A 27,313-nucleotide genomic window follows, 5' to 3' on the forward strand; every position below is an offset into this window, starting at 1 on the left:
TTTTTCTGTAGTAGTGTCATCGTTATCTTTAGCGGTTTTTAACTGATGACTTTGACCATCGCTATATTACCTATAGTTAAAATTGTCGCTAAATTATTGACGGAGTTTACCGACAACCTTGTACATGAGTAGTATTATATATTTTTAATCAAGCAAAATGACTCCTTAGTGTCTACCAAAATATTTCTTAGGTCAAATTGTCAATGATTTGTGTAGGGTATGAGGTTATAAATTAAAGGCTTAATTGCACTTTTGGTCCCCCACGAATAACAAATGTGCATTTTTGGTTCTAAACGTTTGAAAATAGCAGAATCAGTCCCACACGTTTGTCTCCGTTAGCGTTTTTGGTCCCTCCGTTAAAATTCTAACAGAAGTTACTTATTGCATACCCATTTTACTATTCTCACCCCTCACTAGACCAGAAATGCACATTTATCATTCGTGGGGGACCAAAAGTGCAATTAAGTTTAAAAAATAAAAAAATAAACCAAGAAACCCATCAACCACTTATTCTTATTATTCTTCTCCCAATTCTCATCTCTCCTTATGCTATGTTATCTGTCCATACCCAGGTGTAGCCGTGTAGGTTCATCATTAACTTCCGATGAGAACCTGTAAGAAAAAATAAGAATAAGTTTGAAAACTAACACTGCGTATCTCACATGTTTGTGCATGATGAGTACTTGCATGCCCTGACAATAAAGACTTGCAACCATGTGTGTGAATGGATAAAAGATGTGGAAAATGAAATATTTTTGCTAGGAGCTAGCCCCTTTTCATGGTGATTCCCATGCAAATACTGTAAACATGTACAATAATTTTAATTTAATACAGTGATGCCAACAAGAAGTGGAAGCCATTGTGGATCATTAAAAGGAAATATTTCTCTAATCATTTAAGAACTTGATGGAGAAGAAGAAGTGGTTGGTGGGTTTCTTGGTTTTTTTATTTTTTAGGCTTAATTGCATTTTTGGTCCCCCACGAATGATAAATGTGCATTTATAGTCCCACTTGTTGGTGATTTTAGTATCATCAATGGATTTTAGTAGTAATGTGATTTATTGTAGGCCGATGCGATTATGCGTTAAGCTCGGAAACGAGTTAGGGTAGTGCGGAGTGCACGCTTGTTGAGCCAACGCATAATTGACCGCGATTAGATTGCGGGGTTCCAAGGGGCGGAGCCCCTGGCTGGGGTCCCACTGCCAGGTCAGCGGGCAGGGTTTTATTAACCGTTTTTCGGTTTCTTAAACAAACTCCTTTATAAGGAGTCATTTGGCCTCGGTTTTATATACAGAAAACAAAAACCGATATTTCTCTCTACATTCCTGATCTGTTTTCATTTGTCTGAAGCAGATTGTTCTTCAGAATTATCCCAACAAGGATTTCGTGAACACAGGCAAGAATAGGGTCGAAATACTTTGTTCGGAAAGTGTACGAACACGATTCTTCGAAGTTATCGAGGATTATCATACCCAAATTTTCTAACACCACTGAGGGGTGAGAATAGTAAAATGGGGTGCAATAAGTAACTTCTGTTAGAATTTTAACGGAAGGGACAAAAAACGCTAGCGGAGACAAACGTGTGGGACTGATTCTGTTATTTTCAAATGTTTAGGACAAAAAATGCACATTTATCATTCGTGGGGAACAAAAAATGCAATTAAGCCTAAATTAAACACAATGAGTTTTGATTTGTTCACATTTATTTTTCTCTTTCATCTTATTTTTATAATTTTCTTTTTTTTTCTGACTTTTTTTTCTTATCACATAAGCAGCTATACTTTTTTTTTTTTTTATTATTTCTTCTTTTATCTCATAGATGAAAGTGAGAATGAAATGTGAAGATAAGTTTCTCCAAATGCTATAGTTTAAAAATGAAAGGAAGAGACGTTAGGATGAGTGACCCACAAAGAGGGCAAGATCTAAGTAATATGGGCTTCTTTTGCTCCCTCTCTCTCTTCCAACCTGCTTTTCTTCTCTATACACTACTATTTGATTAGATTGATATGACCCCTCTGACAAATGTATGTCTTTGCATGGATTCCAGTTTTGCTTGCAAAACGGTGTCGTGTTTCTCTCATTAACCCACCCTACTTATACTAGTGCTTTTAATTATGATACATATAGAGCAATATCATCATATAAAAGCAAATTAAAGTGTATATGTGAGTGAGATAGAGAGAGAGAAACTAATTAAGATCCAATATATATTAGTGAGGGAATATCACATGGTGTTGATGGACGGTGATGTTTGATTCCCTTCAATCAGGTCCAACACATCTACCACTACAAACCCAAAGCAATGAAATGAAAAAGTATTATTTGCCAACACCAACATGGTTTTCCACTTTGCGTTATTCTAAACCACTCGCAATGCTCCCCCATCCAAGTCGTCACAATGCTTTCCCAAATTAATTTTAGTGATGATTGGTTCACATTTCACTCCTCACATTTTTTGAACAGAATACGCAATGTGAATGTGAATAAATCAAAATGCATTACATAATTATATTTCTCACAACTCATTGATGTTTGAATATTAAACGTAACATGAACAAACTTTTATCTCAAACCATAAAATCATAACTTTTTTGTATATTGAATTATTCTTGCAATTCTGGCAAAGAGTGTAATCAAAGACAAAACCGAATGTCTCCAACTAATGTATGTAGTTTAAAGAGTTAAGTTTTAACCCAAAGGTTCAAATAACTATTCTAACTATTGCGACCACTCAAACCCATTGGCTCAAAAAATAGGTAATAGATTTTGCTCTTAACTAAGGCACCCACACACTTAGCAGTTGAGAGATAAAATCGCTTGCTCCATAGTCAACATATAATTAAGTGACATACAACATATAAAGTGATAGCCAATTGGTTATAGATTTAAAATTGAAGTATATTTTGAAAAAATAAAATAATTAACTGTAATAAAAAGGTAGACATTTAATAGACACACATAATCATTCAATAGACACACATAATCAGAAAATATGTAGAAAAATGGAGAAATATAGTATCTGAGTATCTGTTGAATGGTCCTATTATTTCTATGGGTCTATCATTTGTAACACTAATCTTACAATGAGTGAAGCACTTAAGTAGTTTTTATCACTCCTCCCTGATGATGAGAGAGTGAGAAAGCTAAGCTAGGCAACAATACATGGTACACATGAACAGTAGACATGAGCAGTGAGTGGTATAGTGCATAGACCTAGGTATTGAGTTTCCGTAGCATCCATCTTTCCTTGGGAAGGAAAACTCTCAGTTAAGTTGCAGACACACACGTTAACCCTCTCTGTCTCCACCTGCCATTAATACTCAGCTTCACTGCTTGTGTTGTGTTGTTGATGTTTGAGAGAGAGAGAGAACAAGCCAGCCACTGTTCATGTACACATTTTCAAGGGAGAAAGAGGAGGACACTGCATCTGAAACCTGCTGCATCTGATTCCCACCTTTTTCAGTCTATAGAGAAGAGACCAACAACCCAAAAATCCCTATTGTTCTGACTGTTTACAATCTCTTTGGAGTTTTCTTCTCACATTTTTTCACCTTCAATTCCGGGAGTGAGTACTCTCTGGAGGACAATTATATCTTATGCAGTCTTCTTTTTCACAAACAGTCACTGAGTGAGATAGGTACTAGCATTTTATTTTATATATTTTATATTTTATAAAGTTTTATTTTTATATAGAAAGAGAGAGAGAGAGTATGTGTGTTTTTCTTGACTTCAGTTTGAAACTATGATAGGGTTTGGAGGTAACAGTTGCAGTGGTGTTTCTTCCTCTATGGACATGATGAACATGGAAACTAATAGGAAGTTCCTTTCTCTGCCTCTGAGCAACAACAGCAACAACAATTCTGGTCCCCAGATGAGAAGGGTACCTGTTGTCATGAGCAATGCTCAAGATCATAACTACAGCAGCCAGCAACAGCAGGACCACAACACTAGCAGTAGTGTGAGGGACAAGATCATGGCTCATCCTCTCTTTCCTCGTCTCTTGTCCTCTTACCTTAATTGCCTCAAGGTGATATAAACTTTTACACATATCAGCTTTCCCTTTCTTCCCAAGAGATGTTGTCCATGTGATCCATGCACTCTTTTAACATGGAAGCTTAAACACTTACTAAATGATTGGTAGACATTTGCATAGTGCAGTGCAGTGGAGACACCAAACAATCACTCAAGCACGAAAGAAATATAAAAGGGAAATAATAAATGTGATATAAGCTGGATGAGTGTGATAAGAAGAGAGACAAGGAGAAAAATAGAGTATCTGTGTGGTTGTTGGGTGTCTCTGCGCTGTTTGGTTGTCATGTCTGAGTATATACGATGGAAAAACCATGCTTATTTCTCTTTCATTGGTTTTTCCATGGGAATAGAAGCTTTTGAGTTAAGATCCTAGAAATGTGAATTTTTTTATGCTGTATAGATCTTGTTTACTTTCATGTTTTTTTTTTTTTTGCTTGTTTCAATGGTGAGACTTGGGTATTTACAGGTTGGAGCACCTCCTGAAGTGGTGGCTAGTTTAGAGGAATCATGTGCCAAATGTGAGTCCTTGAATGCATCTGGAAGGACAGGAGGTGGTTCCTTAGGTGAAGATCCAGCTCTGGATCAGTTCATGGAGGCTTATTGTGAGATGCTCATCAAGTATGAGCATGAGCTCACAAAACCCTTCAAGGAAGCCATGCTTTTCTTTTCAAGGATTGAGTGTCAGCTCAAAGCTCTAGCAGTTTCAACAGAGTTTGGTGATTATTAATACACTTAAAACATTCATTACTTGTTCCTGAACTTCTCTGACTGTGGAGCAGTCATGGAAGGTTTTCTTGTTTGGGGAAGTGGGTGCGGGTGAGATACCAAGTGTGTCAGTGTGTGTGTGAGAACTTAGTAATTCATTGTGTGACCAATGGGAGAGAAAAATCAGTAACTACAAACTAGCTGCATGACAGTCATGGATGGTTGTTTTACCACTGTCAAAAGACCTAGAATTTAACCCTTTTGTTGAAATCTTTTGGCTAGAGGCTACCTGCATGTTTAGAAACTCTTACATAATTGAAACTGAAGTCATAATATATATGTTTGGAAACTCGTTTAAAAATCATGATTAAGCTGAAATCATGGTAGATAGAAACAACTTACCTCGGCTATTGCTCCACCATGATTTTACATTCTCTGTGGTTTTAAAATGAGTTTCCAAACATGCACTTAATTATTGGACGAAGGTTCTTGATTCTAGAATTGATTTTGAGAAAAGAGAAGTTGATCCAAACACGGTATAAGTGTATGTTTGGAAACTCTTATGAACTAGCTTCTAGTTCTAAAATTGATTTTGAGTAAAGAGAAGGTCATCCAAACATGTTATAAATAAGCAAATGAGATCATGGTCAAGTTTATATATGTCTTTAGACTAGTAGTAGTTCTCCTGTGTCTCAATGTCTTTTATAACCCTTTTGGAAATTAACTGCAAACCTTGAAAGGGTCACTTTGTAGTTACTATTAATAGATCTTTAGTAGATAATGTCCTTCACAAGCTTAATATTGGTATTCAATATTAATTGGTAGAGTACACGACTGAGGGCCCAATTAATATTATAAAAGATGATTGCACATTCATCTCCTGGACAAGTGTGATATATATCTTTGATGATAAAGATGATTTGATTACAGTATATGTTTAGTTATATGAATATCTTCAGAATAAGTTCAGAGCCCACTCAGATGGCCCTTCTTATCTATAAAAGGTGTGATTAGAGTTTAAAGGATATTGATTGAAAAACTTAAACAGTAATTATTTGTAAGATTGTATAATAGATGGGCCCAACGTGTTTGAACTAGGTCAAAAAGTTTGATAATGATATTATAGTGCTTGATGGGAATTCAAGAAAGTGAGATTTTTGCAATATCATTTGAATGATGAAAAGTTTATTCGAGCCTAATGCATCCTAATTTACTGACCATCAATAATCTAATGGCTTTCCAGATATTTTGAATGGATTCTTATTTTTATTTTCATGTGGCCTTGGTTCTGCTTGCACCATTGTTTCACACATATCCATGTGTTGTCATCACTTGCAAGGCAATAGTCCTTCTTTCTTCTGTACATATAATTTCTTCACCTTTTTAGGTGCATGGCTCTTTGTCACTGTTTCAAGAACTTGGTAGCAAAAGGAAACTGCTTGTCTTGTTTTCTTTTGTCAATTTTAATTTCCCTGCCAGTTTGTTCCCTCTCAAACCTCTTTTTATAGGTTTTCTACTGGGTGAGGAAGGGGTCACATATTAAGTACATGTATTAGCTAATTCATTTGGTAACTGTATTTTCAAATTAAAAAGTACTTTTGTCATGATAGTTGATGATGATATATGAAATTTTCTACATGGCTAGATACATTTGGTATCAAACCATGTATTTACTCATTTGGTATTTCGGAAAAAAAATTCACCATTGATTCTTTTTATAATTGATTCTGAAGCTAAAATTGGTGCATGTTTGGAAACGGTAACGTCAAAATCATGCTTGACAGAAGTAAAACATGCTTTTGTCTTCAGCATGGTTTTAAAACTAATATGCAAACATGTACTTAATGAGTTTCATGTTGTTCTAGTTACTAGTGATGTGTTAAATGTTAAGTAATCTTGGCTGCATATGTGATATTGTAAATCATGCTACTTTAGCTTGTGTGCATAAATTACTTTTATTGATAGTTTCATGTTGTTGTGGTGATTTGAAGGTCAAAGTGAATCATCTTCTCAGAATGAGGTTGATGTGCATGAAAACAACCTAGACACACAAGCTGATGATAGGGAACTAAAAGTTCAACTTCTGCGCAAGTATAGCGGTTACCTCGGCAGCCTCAAGAAGGAGTTTCTGAAGAAGAAAAAGAATGGAAAGTTGCCAAAGGAAGCTAGGCAGCAGCTACTAGATTGGTGGAACAGGCATTACAAATGGCCTTACCCATCGGTAACTAAGTTTTATTACATCCATCATAAATCATATGCATATAATGTATGCTATATTGACAGTGCACACACAATCCAAAGCATAATAACTTCATTAGTTACGCTTTATAAAACATGTTTGGATCAGATTTTCTTTCATCAATATCAACTTTGAAACCAGAAGCTACTTATTGGAGCTTCAAACCGGAATTGATTCTTTAATTTACAATAGTGATTGTGAGGCTCCCAACTTTAGAACCAACCAAAAGTTCATATATACCATGTTTCTGCAATTTATCATAGTATATATCTTTGACATGTTATAATGTCCATATTTAATTTGCGGCCAAGACTATGATCGACCATGTTAAAATATGTTCGGTCCACCCATGAGCCATGTTTTTACTACTAACATTCATCACTACATATTATTTCCAAGATGCTCCTTATATGCTACAATTAATTTGCACGGAAGTTCTGTCAACTTGTAAACTAGATTTTTCTTAAACCACGGTAGACCAAACATTTTCCAAACTATAGACATTTGAGCATGGTTCTAATTAGAAAATGCATTCACTTATAATTCTATAATTGATGGTATTGTAGAATAATCCTGGTCATCTGAATAATGGAACTTTAATTTAATTTCATATGTTGGTTTTAGATGCTAATATTTTCTCATGTTAACTTGGGATTGGGGTGAACATGTTTGTAGGAATCTCAAAAGCAAGCACTTGCAGAATCCACTGGATTGGATCTGAAGCAGATAAACAACTGGTTCATCAATCAGAGAAAACGTCATTGGAAGCCTTCTGAGGATATGCAATTTGCTGTGATGGATGCAACTAACTACTATATGGAAAATGTTATGTGCAAGCCATTTCCTATGGATGCCATGCCAATGCTTCTTTAATTCCATTTTACATATCCTCTCCCAAGCTAAAATACTCTTATCTGAACCTTGTTTTGTATTATATAGAGCTCTGTCAAAACCCTATCTATTTTCAAGTTGTAGCCTAGCATGCATGGTTATAATGCATGTTTTAGTTTAAGGCAGGGTCAAAATCCATGCTTATCTCTGAACTGCTTCGGAGGAGTGAGTATGAAGCTAAATAGCTAATCATGCTATGTATTATCTACGTACACTTTTTTTGATTATTGCGGATGTTGTGTTATATATTTTTTATAATTTTCATGTATTAAAAAATACCAGGTTTATTTATTGGGTAATGACGAACTTATATTTTTACTACGTTAATTAATTTTAGTACACATAAGGAGTATATAACGTGAGGTAACTGGTTTTTATCATATGGTTCCATAAATTGTCATATATATAATTAACTTGCATCTTTGATGAATTAGACTATATGTGGATATCTCTAATATATATGAATGTTAGTATGCACTTGAAAACAACAAGTGAAGTGAGTTCTTATTATGAACTGAGAAAAAAGTTTGAAACGTTTTCAAATTGTTTCAAAACACTCAGTAACCAATTTAGCACGTGGTCTTCTTTTGAAAATTTGCCTGCATACTTGGGGTGATGTCTATATATATATGAACAGTAATGTGTTGGTTTCTGTTATGGACCACATAGCTTGCTTGGCCAAGTAAGGTATGAGTCAAACTATTGCCATCAATATGAAGACTGTTTTTAGAGCACTTGTATGTTGCTTCTTGGAACTAAGAAGATTTATTTGTCGTCCTTGTTGAGGATTGTGTTGGATTCATTGCTTCTGGTAAAGTTGATGACATAGGTTGTGACTCTTCACATGTTGATCATTAGCTAATTTCAATCGACTTGATTTCTTCGGGATCAATTATAAGTTATAACTTTAAATTTGTTTTGTGTAAAATTATTTACACCCTTAAAATTAAGAAATAATTAAAAAATTCAGTTTCATTTGTTAAAAGCTTACAAGGTTTTAGTTATATAAAATTAGAGAATTCACTAATACAAGTTCACTCAGTAGGTAAGGACAAAACACTTTCTTTCATAAGGTTGCGTGTTTGATTCTCACTGCTGATGTGAGAGTTATGTTGGTAGGTGATTTGTAAGTATCTCTATAAGTAACATATGATCCTAAAAATTTGCCCTGACACATGGTGATAATAGGAGACGAACCCACACAAAGAGAGTTCACGAAACATATTCTTAACCACCACAACGGCACAACCCACAAACATTGAATCATAGCCAAAATACCTACATATCCCATATGAACTCACTATACCACTATTTTTTGTGGCCATGCCCATGAGTTTAGATTAATCAGCCAACTTTGTCAAGTCCAAATGCCCAATCCATTCTGAAATGGAAAATCCAGTGAAAGCAAAAGAAACCTCCATTTTCAATTTTAGAATTGGGTCAAATATTTTATGAGAGTCCAAAAACACAAACCCAACCCAAATGATTATCATCATTTCATTGAAGCCCAAAACTGTGATTGACCAAAAATTAAAAAAGACCAAAACGGTGCGTTTTGAAGACTTGTTCGTTCTTCTCATCTCTGCAATTCTCACACTGTTTCTTCCAGAGTCTCAATCTCAATTGTGCTCTTCCGCGCTGCCACTGTGACCCTTCACCGTGTTCTTCCCAAATTCAGGTGAGTTTCTTCACAATCAAAGGTTCAATTTTCAATGACCACTTCTTCTTCATCCTCTTTTCTCACACATTGTTTTAGGTGATTTGGGAAATGGGAATCAGGGTTTGTAGATGCTGGGGATTGGTTTGGCCAATAAATTTTGAATCTTTTTTCATTTGGGTGTTTGGAACTTGCAATGATTTTGGTTATTAATCTTAAACTGATTGTATTACAAATTTACTCCAAAAATAGCAAAATGGAAGTGCCTCTTTGTCTGATCAGCAGTTAATTTAGTGTATCATTATGAGCTAGTTTGAGTTGATATCAGAATTTGGGGATTTTGTTTACATCTTGCTGATTGTTTTCCCACTCTTTTGATAGTTGTGTGATGACCTTTCTTCTTTGTTTTAGTATTTGTTTTGTGTGAAGATTATGGGAAGGCCTCTATAATCATTAGCATTGTATATTATTTAGTGTATCATGTTTGATGAATGAAGTTTCTTGACCTTAAAAATCCTTGATTACCAAATTATTTATCTGTTCGGGTTTTTGCATCATAAGCAAGGTGGTTATGGTTATGGATGCTAATTTTTCATTCACAATTTTATTTTCATATATCTTAGTAACGGTTTAAGCAGTCGCTTCAATGTGAGTTCTGGTATATAAGCTAGTATTTTTTCCAAAATCCAAATGTGTTCCTTAAATTTTTTATTCTGTTTGCATCTAGTAAAAACATGAAGTTAGATGGAGTATATTAATATTGATTCTTTTCCCATCTAAACTGATTGCCTTCAAATTTTAGTTGATACATATAATTGCAAAATATGGCTATCTGGTGAGGGAGTAAAAAACTATACTATCGGATTTATTCTTTATGCTGTTCTGTTTTCAAGTTGAAGGTATGAATGCATTTAAGGCATACAAAGCATGTGTCCCAATTGCTTGGAGCCCAAATCTCTATATAACTCTGGTGAGGGGCATTCCAGGGACCAGGAGGCTCCACAGACGCACTTTGGAAGCACTACGCCTGGGAAAATGCAATCGAACTGTCATGCGATGGAACACGCCTACTGTTAGGGGAATGCTCCAACAGGTTCTAATACAAGCTCTACTACACATGTCCCTTTTCTGCTGGAAATTAATGGTCTTTCTGTACAGTAACATTGCAAAACTTGGTAATTTGTGCAGGTCAAGAGGCTAGTTGTCATTGAGACAGAGGAGATGTACAAGGCCCGCAAACAGAAGGAGGAAGCCCACCGAGCTCTGCGTCCTCCATTGGTCATAAATCATCAACCGTCTTCGGCTACTGGTACCTTATAATAGCCTGCTGTTGTCTTAAAGATTATGTCTTCTTGCTACTGAAACTATCAAGGGCTGAAGTTAGCGACTTTGGCCTCAAATGGATAAATTCTTGCTTTGAAGATCATGCTTTAGTTTGAATTTATAATTTTGTAGTCTTTTCAACTTATATTCGTTAGTCAAATTTAGGCCTTTGTTTATGAAAACAGGCTATTTAGGAGTTTCTTTATTTATATTTAGAGTTGGGGAATCGATGTTCTCCAAATGCTTATTTCTTTTGGAAACAACTTACAATCTAGTTTGCATTTATATATCTGTCATTACTTAATAATACATAATAATTGCTTTTAATAATAAAAGAAGGTTCTGCTAGTCACCCAAAGTTAACATCCACGGGGCATGATATTTGCTTCTTGCACACCAATGTAGGGTCAAATAGAATTAGATTTTTATTTGAAGACTATACTCTATGCTTCTTCCTTTCCATCAACACCAATTTTGACCTCATTTGCAATCACAAGCTCTTTATCTACATTGTCTTCAGGCTCTATGTTGTGCTGAACTTTGTAATGATGCCTCATTGCCAAGACAATAAAGAGTATAAAATTCAGTACTCCCAGCACAACTAGCAGCCAATAGAAGTAATCTAACCTTCCCTTGTTCAGATTGCTCTTGAACCACTTTTTCTTACTCAATTTGTCCACAATTGACACCAATAAGCTACTGACAAAATACCCCATTGAAATTGCAGTTAGGAAAAGTCCAGTGCTCATAGATTTCATTCCCTCTGGTGCCTCCCTGATGAAAAATTCTAGCTGTCCAACATAGGCAAATGCTTGCCCGGTAGCCACTAGAAAAAGCTGAGGTACCAGCCAAAAAGCACTAATTATAGTGTGATTTTTTACTGCATTATCCCTTCTTTCTTTCTCAGCAATTGCTGCAACCACCATTGCAACAGTAGCGCAAACAAGTCCAATTCCAATCCTCTGAAGACTTGTGAGCCCGTGTATATTGTGAGTGAATTTCCGAGCCAATGGCACTGTGAGTTTCTCATTTAGGGAAGTAAGGAGGAGAATGGTAATGATGACAAAAGCTGGTAGTGATCCTGCTGGGATATCTAGAGATCCAACTTTTCTGTTCATGAGTTTAGCTTGCTGAATGATGAAGGAGCTAACTGCAGAGGAGCTGCCTAATGAGCTACCTCCCATGCGCGATATCCAGCACCAAATAGACCTGATTCCAGGTGCTGTCCTGCCAAACCTTCCCCATTACCGCATGAGTCCCAAGGAGAATGAGATCTTGAGGGAGCAGATTGAAGATTTGTTGAAGAAAGGCTTTATTCGTGCCAGCATGAGCCCATGTGTTGTACCTGTGCTCCTTGTCCCTAAGAAAGGAGGTCAGTGGCGAATGTGTGTGGATAGTAGAGCCATCAACAAGATCACCATCAAGTATCGCTTCCCAATCCCCCGCTTGGAAGACATGCTTGATGAGCTGGTTGGTTCTAAGGTGTTTGCCAAAATAGATCTGCGCAGTGGCTACCATCAGATCAGAATCAGACCTGGAGATGAGTGGAAGACAGCTTTCAAGAGCAAAGATGGTCTTTATGAATGGCTGGTGATGCCTTTCGGGTTGTCAAACGCCCCTAGCACTTTTATGCGGCTGATGAACCAGGTTCTTCGTCCCTTGATTGGTTCTTTCGTTGTAGTTTATTTTGATAATATTCTGATTTACAGTAAAACAAAGAAAGAGCATTTAGAGCATGTGAAGCAGGTTTTGCAAGTCTTACAGGAGAACCAGCTGTACATTAATCTAAAAAAATGTATGTTCAGCAGCGACAAATTGCTTTTTCTAGGCTTCATTGTTGGAGCTGAGGGGATTCATGTTGATGAAGAGAAAATTCGTGCAATCAGAGATTGGCCCACACCCAAGTCAGTGACTGAAGTCCGCAGCTTTCATGGATTGGCTACCTTCTACAGGAGGTTCATCAGAGATTTCAGCACCATAACTGCCCCTATCACTGAATGTTTAAAGAAAGGAAAGTTTCATTGGGGTTATGAGCAAGAGCAGAGTTTTATTCGAATCAAGGAGAAGTTAAATCGCAGTTCTACTGCTCATCCGCGGACTGATGGCCAAACTGAAGTCACCAACAGGACCTTGGGGAATATGATTCGGAGCATATGTGGTGATAAGCCAAAACAGTGGGATGTGGCACTTTCTCAGGTGGAGTTCGCTTATAACAGTGCTGTACACTCAGCTATCGAAAGGTCCCCTTTTTCTGTAATTTATACTGCTGTTCCAAAGCATGTGGCGGATTTACTAAAGCTTCCTAAGGCACCAGGCGTTAGTGCATCAGCCGAGACCATGGCCAAGGAGGTTGTTGCTGTTAAGGAATCTGTGAAGGGTAGCATAGAGGCTGCTGGGAAGAGGAACAAGGTTGCTGCTGATAAACACCGGAGGGCTAAGGTCTTCAATGAGGGAGATGATGTTATGGTGTTTTTGCGCAAGGAGCGGTTCCCAGTAGGTACTTACAACAAGCTGCAGGCGCGCAAGTACGGGCCATTCAAGGTGACTCGGAAGATCAATGATAATGCTTATGTGGTGGATCTCCCGGATCATATGAATATCTCTAAAACTTTCAATGTGGTTGATATTCACGAGTACCAGGCAGACAAGGCTCTTTATCAAGAAGATAACTCAGGGTCGAGTTCTTTACAGGTGGAGGAGACGGACGCAGACAAGCTTGCTGCGCGTTTTGATGAAGATGTTGCGCGTGTTTCCGTCTGATGCAGGAGCAATTAATTAGGAAGTTATTATTTTTAGTATTTCTAAATAAATTTAGGGTGGTTTATGTTTTTTAATTAAGTTAGAATCTTTATGATCTTACTTATTTTTTTGTTAGGAACTTATTTATTTTCAATTACGATCTTTTATTTTTAATTAGGATCTTTTAGGATATTATGTATTTTTCTGTTAGGATATTTTCTTTTCCTATTTAAGAACTTGTAAGGCATAGCCTATTTCAGATTATTATTGACAATCAAAAAACGAGAATTTTCTCAAATCCTGGTGGATTCCGATTTTCTGTTACTTAGGGTTTTGTGTTTGCAAACCCTTGTGCGTTCCGTTGTGTCAATGATAGATCATGTACTGCTACAATCGATGATTCAATTTCAATAGAATTCAGTTCATTCACTATCAAAGCGTGTGCTTATTTTAAAAAGAAAAAATAAATCAAATGTAGCGTAAAGACTACAAAATCTGACATTAAGATCCATCATGTTCTTCAAATCGCAAAAAGACTACAAGATATATAGGCTACAAAGCAGTCATTTAACAATAATTTTCTGCTACTACAAAGTCATTTAAAATGAACCACACAGTTTGCAGACTTCTTTGGGCACAAGGACAGTTGATCAAATATATAATGCTTCTCCATGGGACGCAAAGAAGAAATACCGCAGATTGTCATGGTTTGTAAAGATGATGAATTCTGCATAATGTATTCTGCAAACCGCTTCTCATTTTCATGTCCACTATAATGTGTGAGGGTGCACTTTCTAAATTGTGAAGAAAGGCAATGAGGAACAGCATCTGGAAAATTGAAAACCTCATCACCAAAAGAAATTCCAAACAACAGAACATCATCAAGTAATCTGTTCTTTTGTCCGAGCTTATCAACTACAAGATCTTGAAGCTTGGGGCTTTTCTTGAGGAAGTCGAATACCAAAGGCCAAGAAATAGTTCTCAATGGCAAGATAAGCTCCAAGTGAGTTAAATTGGGAAATGCTGGAACTTTCTCATTACCGCGCTGCAATGGTTACAAGACAAATTATTAGAAAATTGAAAACAGTTTTATAAAACTGTACATAATCATACGGATCCTTAATAATTTTCAAACATTCAAACCTTCTCTACTCGAAGAAACTCCACATTGGCTAAAACTATGAGGGGAATATTAGGATTACACGTTGCAGAGATACTTGCGCTCACCAACTTAGGTAAGCTTGTATACTCAGCCTCAGATAAACCACCACACTCAAAACATATATCATGTGCTTCCAAATGCTCAAGAATGGGACAACCCTTAAAAAGCGCCACGAGAAGCCGATTTTCAGAAAAGGTAACTTGATTCAAATGCAAGGTCTTGAGCAAGGGAAAGTCAAAATTGAAAAAGTTTCTCAAATTTCTCCCTTGCAATTTGAGAACAACAAGGGCTCTGCATCTAAAAATGGAGCGAGGAACCTCATGAAAGTTAACCATTTCCATCAACATGTAGAAATCAAAGTCCTCATCTTCCTCAACATTGCCGTGTTGTGTTGGTGCAGGATCAATAAACCGAAGCTGTTTCAGGGTGATACTGGTGAGTGAAAGCCAGAGAGGTCTCCATCTCTTTGAAAGAACACTTGTAGCAACAACTTCCTCTATTGACAGAAAAGAGAGAATGTGATGAAGTATTTCATGTGGCAATGTGCTAATTCTATCATCCATTGTCCTCTTGGATACTTTTGCACTTCTTCTCAATGGATACTTATAGCAAATTTCTTACTGTAAGAATTTGTAAGAATTTATTAGTCCCTGCTTGTTCATATTTTCTTTCAAATACTCATCATTTATTGAGACTTTAATTTAAACGAGGTGCATCAGAAACTGAAACGGTGGCCTCGACTGTTGAATACCAACTGTTTTATTCAAATGAGCTGCAACATCATTTAATGTTGATTTTGTGTCTTCCAATTACTGTTCACTAGATATTATACCCGTGCGTTGCATGGGTTTATTTACGATATTTTTTAATATTATATGAAAATTATTATAGTGTAATTATATAAATAATAAATATTAAAATATTTCTTAAATATAAATATAACAGAAAAAATTATTGTGTTTAGACATCGAAATAGATAGTATTAGAGTTTTTTTATGCATTAAATTACTTAGTTAGAGTTCTCTTTATGTAAATAAAGGATATTACTGAAATTTAATAAAAAAAATTAAAAGTAAAATATTATTAATAATATAAGAAAGCTTGAGAAAATATTTTTAGTACTATATAATAGATCAAAATAAATATTTGAAATTATTTTTCAAATAATACACACATGCAGTATATTTAATAGTAAATATCTTATAGAGACGTTCATTTAATTTTGAAACTATTTTTCTAAAATGTTCATTAATAAGTTTTATCTTTACTACTATTTAATTTAATTTAAATTATTAAAATTGTCTGCATATAAATATATTTCTTATTTTTTCTTTCAATTTATGATCGATAGTTAATATTCTAACTATTTTAAGTACTACGTAATAAGTTATTCTTTCGTATAAGAAAATGAAAAGTTGACAATTAATAGTTAATAATAATGTTAATAACATAAAATATTCATCAATAATTTATTACTATCATTATTAAGAAAAATCACAAGTTAATTTAAAATTATTTTTTAAAATAACACAAAACTACATTATAGTTTATTTAAACAACATGCATAATCATTTCACATTTTAAAAGTAAATTCCAAAATATATATTTACAAAAAGCATTCAACCATTAACTAATTTCAGTATTTAACACGTTTATTTTATTTAAAATATATTTATTTGTGCTATTTTTATATCTTTTCATTTTTTCAACTTATGCCAATAATTAATTGATATGAAAATGAAAATTTATGTAATCTTGCCAGTAATGTAGAACTCAAGTTATATATATATATATATATATATATATATATATATATATAATTTATTAAGATGATATCTATCTTTAGTACTTAATTTTTTATTTATACGTAAAATGTAGTAATAAGTTTTATTGGTTAATTTTTAAAATTCATCAACTTATGATTAATAATTATAATTATAATTATAACTATAATTTTAATATATTAGAGTTTAAATTTTTTTACAATTAGTTATACATGTAAAATTTATTTTATTATATATTTTTATTAATGTAAAGGTAGTCAATTTAAATTATTATTATTCAAAATTTGTCCTCAAGTTATAATTAATAGTTAAAATTTAATAATTATTAAAAATCATTTTACAATATGTGAAATTGAAAAGTTTTTTTTTAATTTGGAAATTGAAAGATTTAACAATTATTAATTAATATAATCTATCTATAATATATATAAAAGCAAAGTTTTTGCAACCTTGGGGGTAAAATTGTAATTTAATACTTTAATACACATGGGTTGAAATTTTTCCATGGTCATATACGTAAATTTATGAGTAATTCAATATGAAATCAATCTTGGCCATTCATTGCTTCTAATCCTAACCGTTGATCATTTTCTTATGAAACTCTTTGTACAATCTTTTCATATTCTTGGCCGTTTTATTTGTTGCTTTTGTAACTCCTGATTATGGATTATGGTTACAAAATCACCAAGAGTTTCTTCCTTCATCTCCCATATATAAAACATTTTTCCATTCCCCTTTCAACTTATTTTCATCTCTCTCATTTTAACCTTCAGCCTCTTCATTCATGTACAGGTCATATCTCTTCGATTTGGATTCTCCAACAGCATCATTCCAGCACAAGAAGATCTTCTATCAGGTTAGAAAATTTTATTTTGCGTCTTTTCTTCTCCATCAGTCACTTCTTCTTCATCAATTTTCATTCTCGGGCATTGAAGTTTTTCTCCATCATCATCATCCATCCGGTAAGAGCTTTTCTTTTTTCGCCTTATTTATCCTTTTTTATTTATCTGTTATGATTTTGCCATTTCTTTTTCTTCAGATTTTCTTCTCATGCTACGTTGTTCCCAAACGGTCTTATTTTTTCTCATTCGTTCTTCTCATTCTTCATCTTCCACTCCTGTAAGATTCAGTCTTTATTCGCAATATGCACGTTATTATCGCTTATTAAATATATGAAAGTTACAAATTTTATTTTACTTTTGTAATTTATGCATGTTTTGTTCTTTGCTGTTGATTATCAATATTATTATGATCTATTTGTAACTTCTATTTAATTTCAGAAATATTTTATCTTCATAAACTATGAAAGTCATCTCCTTGATTATTTCTCTAATTGTGTTTCATTATTTTTCTTGCACAATTTTATGATGTTTACTTCCATTTCTTTGACAGTTTAATCTTCAACCAATGTAAGTTTTTTGCTTTCTTTTAATTTTGATTAATTTATTATCAACTTAGTTGACCAAATGATAATAGTTTCTTCTAATCCGGTACAATGGAGCCTATTTTTATCTTTTACATTTCATTGATTTAGTTTCAATTTGTTTCTTTTTTCAGATTTTCTCATTGTTGTTTTCCATTCTTCCAATGTTACATCTTGAAAACATGTAAGTTTCTTGAATTTTCCGTAATTTTTATTGTTTCATTATGAACTTAGCCGACTAAATGAGAGTCACCTTTATTTTATTTCATAACTTGGTGTTGTCATCTTCATCGTCTACCTTAAGCTTTATTCAATTTATGTCATTTTTAGGTGATATTTACACTATGAATGTAACGCCCCGATTTTCGGGTGTCACTTTAGTAACCTATTAAATTAAATATGCAATATTTTCCAAATGAATTTATAAAGCGAGTAATTTTTTTTTCTTTTGAATTGTTTTCAAAACATGTAATGCCTACACCCAACAGTAAATAAAATCTACATCAAGCCTTGACCCAGGCAAGTTCCCGAATGTATGAACGAAAGAACACAACTACAAATCTAACGAATGAGATCAGATCCAACAAGGAATCTGTTATGTCACGACACCCTAATCCGACCTACTCCCTACGATCTCCACACCGGGGAATCGCAAGAAAGCAATGCATCGGAACCTACCCGAATCTCAAATGCAAATTCCTAAAAATTATTAGGCAAGCTTAAACCAATAACGGTAAGCTCTCTAACCCAAGGCTCTAACCTTAAACCTGACTCTACTCTTCATGTCTTCCACTAATCTTCAAGTCTTCAGCTCCGACTCGTGCAAAGGTCAAGTTTCATCGACAGTCTTCCATCGCCTAATAGCGTTAAGCGCCCAAACAACAAGTAGCAAGTAGAAAGGGTTAACTCCATACAACTACCACGTATAAAAGAGAAAAACATGTTATTCAAATTTAAGTGCATATCATGGCACATAAACCAGCAACTTATTTCAAAATAAATGACAACATATATCCAACAACATGAAATCAAATCATATATCAGCAAAATCAACGATATGAATTTAACTCAGATATCAACAACTTAGCAACATAGATGCCACAAACAGATAAGCTAACAATATAATCAAAGATAGATATCAATAGAAGCAGCAACATAGAATTAAACCAGATATAAACAACCTCAACAACATAGAATCAACTCATATGACAATAACCTCAAATCAGATATCAACAATCTTAAAAATATAACCTCAAATCAGATATCACAATCCTCAACAATATAACATCAAATCAGATATCAACCAAAACATCAGAAGCAAATATTATTGCCCTATAATGCAACTATATGCTGCAACCAAAATGGATCGATCAATAATGTCTCGCAAGACGGGATAGAGCGAGGAACGGACTCCCCTGAACTATCACCAAATAACGCCCATGAAAGACGAGACAGACGGAGAACGGACCCCCCTGAATGCCACTTAATAACGCCCATGAAAGACGGGACAATCATGTGAAAATATCCACTCCACTGCCACTTAATAACGCCCATGAAAGACGGGACAGACGGAGAACGGACTCCCCTGAATGTCACTTTATAACGCCTCGAAAGACGGGACAATCCCGTGGGACAAACCCACCTCATCACCACTTCAATCAAACCAAAACATCTCATCCAACTCAGTGGTCACTCAAACAACAATCTCAAATCCAATAATCAAATTAACATAATCACATGTTATTCATATTATCAATAAACATAATTCAATTCAATTGCATACCAACGCAGTTCAATGACAGAAACCAGTAAACGGCCGAAGCCTCTCAGAAATCGGAGACACACGTCTCAATAAGTTTACTCGGCCGAAGCCTTCAGAAAACGTTTGGCACAAACCTCAGAAACAGTCAATATAAGCGAGCATACAACATTGCAAGCATAATAATCATAATCCAATGTCAATCAATATAAACATCTTCATCTCAAACGCAGGCAGTGCGATAAAAGCATGCAAGACTCAAAGACGCGCTAAAACCGAGTTACCCTTACCTTAGCCAATTTCTCCATCCAAAACTGCAACTCCAATCCAATCACATCTTTGTTTTCCACGTCGGCTCACTTCCTTTTATTCTTTAGCTTCGCCGCGAGGCGCTTTCGTCCTTCGTACCCTTCACAAGTTCATATACTAAACCTTAGCCTCTAAGGTCACATCTAAAGCTCCAAAACAAACTTAGCTAATGCAAATGCTTTATGTTTCAAGGACTAAAGTCCAAAGAGAAAAATATTTGTGAGTTTTAAAGAAATGTCCTTAAAAAAACACATTTCGCAAACAACTCCTCAACTTTTAAATAATTCAACCCTAGTCCCTTGATAAGCACATAATCACGAAAAGGTCCTCACATAAAAGTAAGTTCTTTTTCAACCCTCAATCTTTAATAAATTTATCAAACAAACCCCAAGACTTTTAAAACTCCGATTTAACCCAAAACTTCTCAGCCTCTTGTGCTTTAATCCTAAAGTTTTCCCACAATAAACTTTTAGTCCTCAAACTTAACTTATGAATTTTCACTAAACAAAAACAAGTTTCAGAATTGATTTTCCAAACTCAAAACACATGCCATAGGCTCGGCCACATCTACATAAATATGTATAAATTTTCCTTTTTCCTAAAATCACTTCCAAAGCCATTTTTTTTTTACATTTAAAAAAATAAATAATCAAGGCTTAAATTAAAATCATTAAAATCTGAAAATCACTTAACTCAAAAAACAACTTTTTAGAAAACTAATCGGTGAAATCCATAGATCCGGTGATGGGGAATAACATTTATAAAAGCACTTTGGAAAAAGCTCCAATTAAAAATTTTACAAATATAAAAACTCAACCTTCTGTAAACAAGAATTATGGTTCACTAAATTCTTGGCATGACCATAACTTTAAAGATAGAACTATGTATGGAAATCAAAGGAATAATTTTAATTGACCAAGAGCATGATCAAGCAAAAGAGAAGAAGTTTTACCATAAAATTGGAAGATGAAGGTGATGGTGGTTCTCAAAGGGGCAGATTGGTGGTCATCGTGGCTGTCCAAAGGAGCTACGTGAGGAAGAAGGACAGAGGGTTGTGGTGCGTTTGGCCAGCCATGGAGGAGAAGAAAACGTGAAGGTGGTGGCTCATGTGGTGTCTGTGGGTGCTGCTCCTTTTGAGGCCATAGGGAGGAGAAGGAGAAGAATGGACGGTGGTGGTTTGTCTTTGATTGAAGGAGGAAGAAGAACATGATATATGGTGAGGTGGTGTTGGCTCCTTGGTTGTTTCATGGTGGTGATGAGAAGAAATAAGGAAGAAGTAGAAATGGTGGGGATGATGAGAAGGAACGGTGGCAGGTTGTTGCTGCAACAAGAAAGAAAATTTGAGACATAAGAAGAAGAATAGAAAAATGGGTCTGCTGCAGCAAAAGAAAGAAAATGAAAAGAAAGGAGAATTAGAAAAGAAAGATCAGAGAACGTGGTCTGTAGAAGAAGAAGAAAGAAAATGAAAAAGTGTAATGAGGGAGAGAGATGTCGACAGTGAGATGGAGGATAAGGATGGATAGTCTAAATATTTTTAAAACCAGTACTAATTGATTTAGACACTAAAAGATTTAGCTCACAAAGTTAAGAGAAAAATGTAGAAATGATATATTAGCCTATCAAAAATTATGAGGAACTTAATGAAATTATAAAATATAAATTAGGATCACTTTGAGCAAAATAAAATGATCCATGGACGAGAAAATGTGTAAGAATTAAGCTAAAGAATAATTGTTAGACAATTAGAACAAATATGACGTGTCATATTATGCAATTAAGCTAAGTATCGATCCAAGAAAGGACGATACTTGCATCGGGTTCATTTAAGTGAGAAAATGGCTTGAACGCAGAATGCTTCAAAATATACTGCAAAACTACTTTTTGCAATTGATGTCGGATGAGAAAACTTCCTTCTGAAGAAAGGTTAGAAACATCGAAAGAAATCGGTTCTCGCGTGTGGAATCTTCGTTTGAAGCTCCGAATAGAAAAAGTCTTCATCGACAGTTTATTTTAAGGTTCTGGAGCTGTCAGGGATTCAGTTTCGGCAAACCTCCGAGAACAAGAATCGGACGTTCGTACATTCCAGGGTTTCGTATCGAAACTCTTGTCAAGGAAAGGAATAAGAGAAATTCTTATATTCCTCTGAATATTTTTGAATATCGTTTCTACAGTGCTTTAAGAGCAGATTAGTCATTTTCTAACGTTTTTGCCCTAAGGCGAAAGTGAATAAAGCTCGTGCTATAACCTATAGCGACTATATAACTATTCTTAACCATTTCCTGAAATTTCTTCTTCATAACGCTAATCCAAACATTAAACACAAGTCATGTTCCCCTCGCGCTAACACAAAATCCTATGCGTGAGTTGGAAATTAGTTATTTATTTAATTCTAAAATCCTGGGTCTTACAATGAATGTGGTCACTAATTTTACATTATTTTTTCAGTTTTCAGTTTTGTTTTTCCTTCTTATTTATTTTTTCTATCAACTCTATTTGGTGAGTTTTGTTTCATTTTTGTTTATTTTTCTATTGAAAGTAAATCCTTGATTTAAAAAAAGGTTTCATATATTTGTTTTTACCTATGAGATTTTATGTAATTAATCATACATATTATTTCATATGTGATTTTTCAGAACCCGCTCGATATTCAGCAGACTTTAAATTTCAGTCGTTTGATATTCTCCTTGAACTTCTTCCATCAATGTTAGTACATAACTTTCAACTATTAAGGTCAAAATTATTTTAAATGAAATTATTATTATTTAATTTATATGAGTTATGAAATGTCTTAGGTCAACATTAATATTAAATATGATATTAGTTATGAATTTCATAAGACGCATATCATTAGTTTATGTTTGTTGAAGTATTAATCAATTAATATTTAATATTAATAATAAATCTTAAAAGTTAAAGGTCACTAAATAAATAAATAAAACCCTACCTCTTCCTCTTGAACTTCCTTCATCAATGTCATTCTATAGACTTCTGCTATTAATTGAAATAAATAAATTTATTATTATTTATTTCATATGATTTATGAAATTTAAAAACAAATTTATATTTATTTATATATTGAGAAGTTTAGTAACCTCGAGGGTAAAATAGTCTATCAATAAACAATGTTTCATATATTTATTTTTATCTATGAGCTTTTAAGTAATTATACGTATTATTTCATATGTGATTTTTTAGAACTGTTCGATATACAACAGACTTTTAATTTCAGCCGTTCGATATTCCCCTTCAATTTCCTCCATCAATGTTAGTTTATAACTTTCTACTATTAAGCTCAAAATTATTTTAAATAAATTTATTATTATTTAATTTATGAGTTATGCAATGTCATATGTCAAAATTAATATTAAATATTATATTAGTTATGAATTCTATAAGACACATATTATTAGTTTAGGTTTGTTGAAGTATTAATCAACTAATAATTAATATTAATAATAAACCTTAAAAGTTAAAGGTCACTTAATAAAAAAACTCCACTATCCCTTCCTCTTAAACTTCCTTCATCAATGTCATTCTAGACATCTACTATTAATTGAAAATTACTTTAAAACAATTTATTATTATTTATTTCATATGAGTTATGAAATTCAAAAAAGTATGCTTAATACTAAATAAGATCTTACCAAAAAGAAAAAAATACTATTACCAACCATTTTCCCTACAACTATATAAATTAATAAGTGTTAATACTCATTCAACATGTGCACTTTACATAAGTTTTGTTGAAGCATTTGCTTTTGTTTTTTCAAAGGCTCAAGCTTCAAGACATTTTTCCAGGTACATTTACCCAACAGTTAACTATTGATGTACTAGCCTAGAATGTTAACACGTATTCTAACATTCTTTTTATTTCATTATGATCTTCAACTTGATTTCATCATCTAAAATTGAAACACCTAAAGAATTATTTTCTCATTAATTTGCTCAACTTTTGTTATGTATGATGACTCAAACAGTTTGTATGTTCCATGTGTATGAAACAAGAGATTTCAAAACACCTCAAATTGTTAATAGTATTGAAGTGCTCTTAATCGTTGAAAATGTATACAATTTCTTTGTTATCCTCACTTTCATGGTACCTAATTCAAACTATTTATTGTTACCATAGCAAAGTGAATTCTTAAAATTGTAGTTTTTCAAATGCCACAGTTTATTGACACACGATGTGCAGGACAAGTTTATGCGATTTAGAATTTTATGGTTCAAGCACCTGCTAGAAAATATAGAGTCACAAAGCGCAAATACATGATTACTTGAATGAGCATCTCAAGAACTGAAGAGGCTACAAGTGACACTACTTCTGAAGCAAAATATAATTTTGTACAATTTAATATAGTTGACATCATTTTCATGTAATCGGTCATCTCTGAAGAAGCCAAGGTTTATAGGGCTAATTTGTTTTATAAAAGAAAGGACATATAATACCACATGGAAAATAATTGCATCTTCTAAACTACAATAATCCATATGGCTTAATCTCTAACATTGCTTCCTTAAATGAATGACCCTAATACTATGTTGTTTCTTACCTTTCTTTTTTCATTATGCATTACTTTACTCTGCATTGCATCGTTCTCCTCAATAGCCACTAATTAATACTCAATTTCCCCAAAATGCATATTGCATATATACAAAACTTCTTAGGATATAACTTTCAAATGTCCATGTTCACAAATAAGTATTCGTTGCTTACTACTTCTCTTATTTTTTTCTTGAAAAAATGAGAAGGTCCAAATTTACTTAGATTGTGGAAATTTTATCTAGACGGATTTAACTTGATTTCATCCTACTTTATATTTGGTTTAATATGAACAAACTATGAATTATTTGTAACCAGATAAAAGACAATGAATTATTTATTTTTTACATATTTATTACTTTCAAGTTTATATATCAACATTAATATAATTATAATTTTTACCGATACTTAATTTTAAAATAACGAATAGCAAAACTTAATATTAACAAATTACAATTTTTTATTTAAGCACATATATTGTTGAATTCGTATGAGTTATGAAATTTCATAGGAAAAAATTTACATTAAAACTTAGGGAATTTCATAAGACACACATTAATAGTTTAAATTTGTTGAGTCATTAATCAAGTAATAATTAATATTAACAATAAACTTTAAAAGTTAAAGATCATTCAATAAAATAACCATATTCATTTCATTTTGGACTTTATTCATTAATGTTAATTAGTCTATAGTTTTCTACTATTAATCTCAAAATTATTTTAAATTATTTTATTGTTATTTAATTCATATGAGTTATGGAATGTCATAGGGGTGAACTTAATATTAAATATGATATCACTAAAAAAATATACATAATAAATAACAAAAAAAATAGCAAACCTGTGATGCCAAAAAAATCCTCCCCTTGAACTTCCTCCATTAATGTTATCCTATACTAGCTTTCTACTACTAACCTCAAAATTATTTTAAATAAATTTATTATTATTTATTTTGTATGATTTATGGAATGTCATAGAGTACACGTAATATTAAATATGATATAACCCAAAAATATTATACATAAATACCAAAATAATATCACAATATCACAAACATGTGATGCAAAAGAAAAAATCGACTAATGTCAATAAAAACCCCAATTCTATCTCTTTCCCCTTGAATGTCCTCCCTCAATGTTAGTTTTTAACTTTCAACTAATTTATTATTATTTAGTGTATATGATTTATGGAATACCATAGCGTATACTTAATATTAAATATGATATCACTAAAAAAATATACAAAACTACCAAAATAAATATCACAAACATGTGATGCAAAAAGAAAAGGAAAATCATCTCTATCTCTTTACTTCCTTCATCGATGTTAGTCTTATAAATTTCTACTATTAACCTCAAAATTGTTTTAAATGGTTTTATTATTATTTAATTCATTTGAGTTATGGAAGGTCATAGGACAAAATTAATATTAAATATGATATCACTAAAAAAATATATATAGGGAATTTCATAAGACAAGTTTAGATTTGTTGAAATATTAATCAACTAATAATTAATATAAATAAAAAATCTTAAAAGTTAAGGTCATTCAATAAAAAACTCCCCTAACCCTTCCTCTTGATCTTCATTTATCAATGTCATTCTATGAACTTATACTATTAACTTCAAATTGCTCACAAAAAAAAAATATTAACTTCAAATTATTATAAATAAATTTATTATTATTTATTTCAAGGGTTATAAACCTCGAAAAGACAAACTTAATATTAAATAAGATCTTAAAAAAAATATTACTTCTATCTGTAAAGTACAATAAAATTGTTATATCAAAAGAATAAATCCAAAACATCAATTAGATAAACAAGGACAAACAACAAAAATAAAAAAGACAAGTACACTCATAAAAAAACCTACGACAAAAAAACACAATTTTAAAAACATATATTAACACTTCGAAAAAAAATCTAACTATCACAAAAAATATTGTTTTTTCTCTTTTTCATATGAATAAATAATTTTAAAAAAACATAAAAAAACACAATACAAAATAAAAAAGAATGTCCCCGTGCAACGCACGGGTAAAAAGTACTAGTAAACTCTATAAAAGAAGAGTTTTTGCAGCCTTGAGGGTAAATCAGTAATTCAATATATTAATGCACATGAACTACAATTTTACCATGGATATTTCAGTCAATCTTGAAATAATTAAAATGGAACTCAATCTCAGCCGTCCATTGCCTTAATCTTTACGGTTGTCATCTTCCGGTCTTAGCCCTCTCGCATTCGCTCTAGAATTAGGATTTCCGTTTTCTTTCTACCACCTCTTCAGATGCTTACGTTTTGATTCTGCAAGGCTTCAGTTTCCATTCCACCACTTCTTCTACCCTCATTCATTCTGTTTCAATAATAAGGGAACGATGAAAACCCTTATATGTCCGCTGCATCAGAGAGATAGGTTCCGGCAGAGAACTCAATTCTCCCATATACACCTCCGCCGCTTTGATCACCAAATCGCTGTCCACTCCACCCCGTTGAGATGTCTCCTTCGTCGTACCCAGGTTAGATCTTTGTAGGCATTCCCCCTTTTGTTGGATTGTCCCACTTTCAGAGTTTCAAGCTGTGACAAAATGTCGCCCTTCATGTTCGCCATGTTTCGTTTGCAATTAATGGTCGCTTGAGTTGCTATCCCTGTAACATCAATCTGCAGTGTGAATTTCCAACCGCTCTGTATTTTTTTCGTTATTATGTGACTCCTAAACCCTGATCTTTCGCTGTTGAAATTTCAGCT

The 27,313-nt window shown here is 33.3% G+C and overlaps 4 protein-coding genes and 1 long non-coding RNA gene across 8 annotated transcripts; 2 read left to right on the forward strand and 3 right to left on the reverse strand.

Annotated features, from left to right (window-relative positions):
• Nucleotides 1-3,047: 3,047 nt before the first annotated feature.
• On the forward strand, nt 3,048-8,115 carry LOC130733471 (homeobox protein knotted-1-like LET6). Of its 2 annotated transcripts, XM_057585689.1 has the most exons (5): nt 3,048-3,637; nt 3,750-4,027; nt 4,499-4,748; nt 6,729-6,958; nt 7,652-8,115. In XM_057585689.1, exons 2-5 carry the CDS (start codon nt 3,788-3,790, stop codon nt 7,847-7,849), a joined length of 918 nt encoding a protein of 305 aa, XP_057441672.1. In that variant the 5' UTR covers nt 3,048-3,637; nt 3,750-3,787; the 3' UTR covers nt 7,850-8,115. The 2 variants fall into 2 exon arrangements, with proteins under 2 accessions (XP_057441672.1, XP_057441671.1); XM_057585688.1 differs by lacking the exon at nt 3,048-3,637 and having other exon boundaries at nt 3,743-4,027.
• Nucleotides 8,116-9,422: 1,307 nt separating this feature from the next.
• Nucleotides 9,423-11,134, forward strand: LOC130733474 (uncharacterized). Of its 3 annotated transcripts, none has more exons than XM_057585692.1 (3): nt 9,423-9,545; nt 10,418-10,617; nt 10,713-11,134. In XM_057585692.1, exons 2-3 carry the CDS (start codon nt 10,426-10,428, stop codon nt 10,842-10,844), a joined length of 324 nt encoding a protein of 107 aa, XP_057441675.1. In that variant the 5' UTR covers nt 9,423-9,545; nt 10,418-10,425; the 3' UTR covers nt 10,845-11,134. The 3 variants fall into 3 exon arrangements, with proteins under 3 accessions (XP_057441675.1, XP_057441676.1, XP_057441674.1); XM_057585693.1 differs by having other exon boundaries at nt 10,424-10,617; XM_057585691.1 differs by lacking the exon at nt 9,423-9,545 and having other exon boundaries at nt 10,384-10,617.
• Nucleotides 11,135-11,290: 156 nt separating this feature from the next.
• LOC130717489 (protein NRT1/ PTR FAMILY 6.4-like) lies at nt 11,291-11,965 on the reverse strand. Its single transcript, XM_057567756.1, has one exon. It carries the CDS (start codon nt 11,963-11,965, stop codon nt 11,291-11,293), a length of 675 nt encoding a protein of 224 aa, XP_057423739.1.
• A 2,216-nt stretch (nt 11,966-14,181) lies between these two features.
• Nucleotides 14,182-15,311, reverse strand: LOC130717566 (FBD-associated F-box protein At4g10400-like). The gene is made up of 2 exons (XM_057567865.1): nt 14,730-15,311; nt 14,182-14,631 (listed from the first exon to the last, which is right to left on the reverse strand). The coding sequence occupies exons 1-2, from the start codon at nt 15,309-15,311 to the stop codon at nt 14,182-14,184; spliced, it is 1,032 nt and encodes a 343-aa protein (XP_057423848.1).
• A 3,066-nt stretch (nt 15,312-18,377) lies between these two features.
• On the reverse strand, nt 18,378-21,531 carry LOC130733479 (uncharacterized). Its single transcript, XR_009017482.1, has 3 exons — nt 20,976-21,531; nt 20,005-20,123; nt 18,378-18,812 (listed from the first exon to the last, which is right to left on the reverse strand). It is a non-coding gene; the product is annotated as an uncharacterized LOC130733479 (long non-coding RNA).
• Between the last annotated feature and the right edge of the window lie 5,782 nt (nt 21,532-27,313).

The sequence above is a fragment of the Lotus japonicus genome, chromosome 1, assembly GCF_012489685.1.
Source record: "Lotus japonicus ecotype B-129 chromosome 1, LjGifu_v1.2".
Classification (NCBI taxonomy): domain Eukaryota; kingdom Viridiplantae; phylum Streptophyta; class Magnoliopsida; order Fabales; family Fabaceae; genus Lotus; species Lotus japonicus.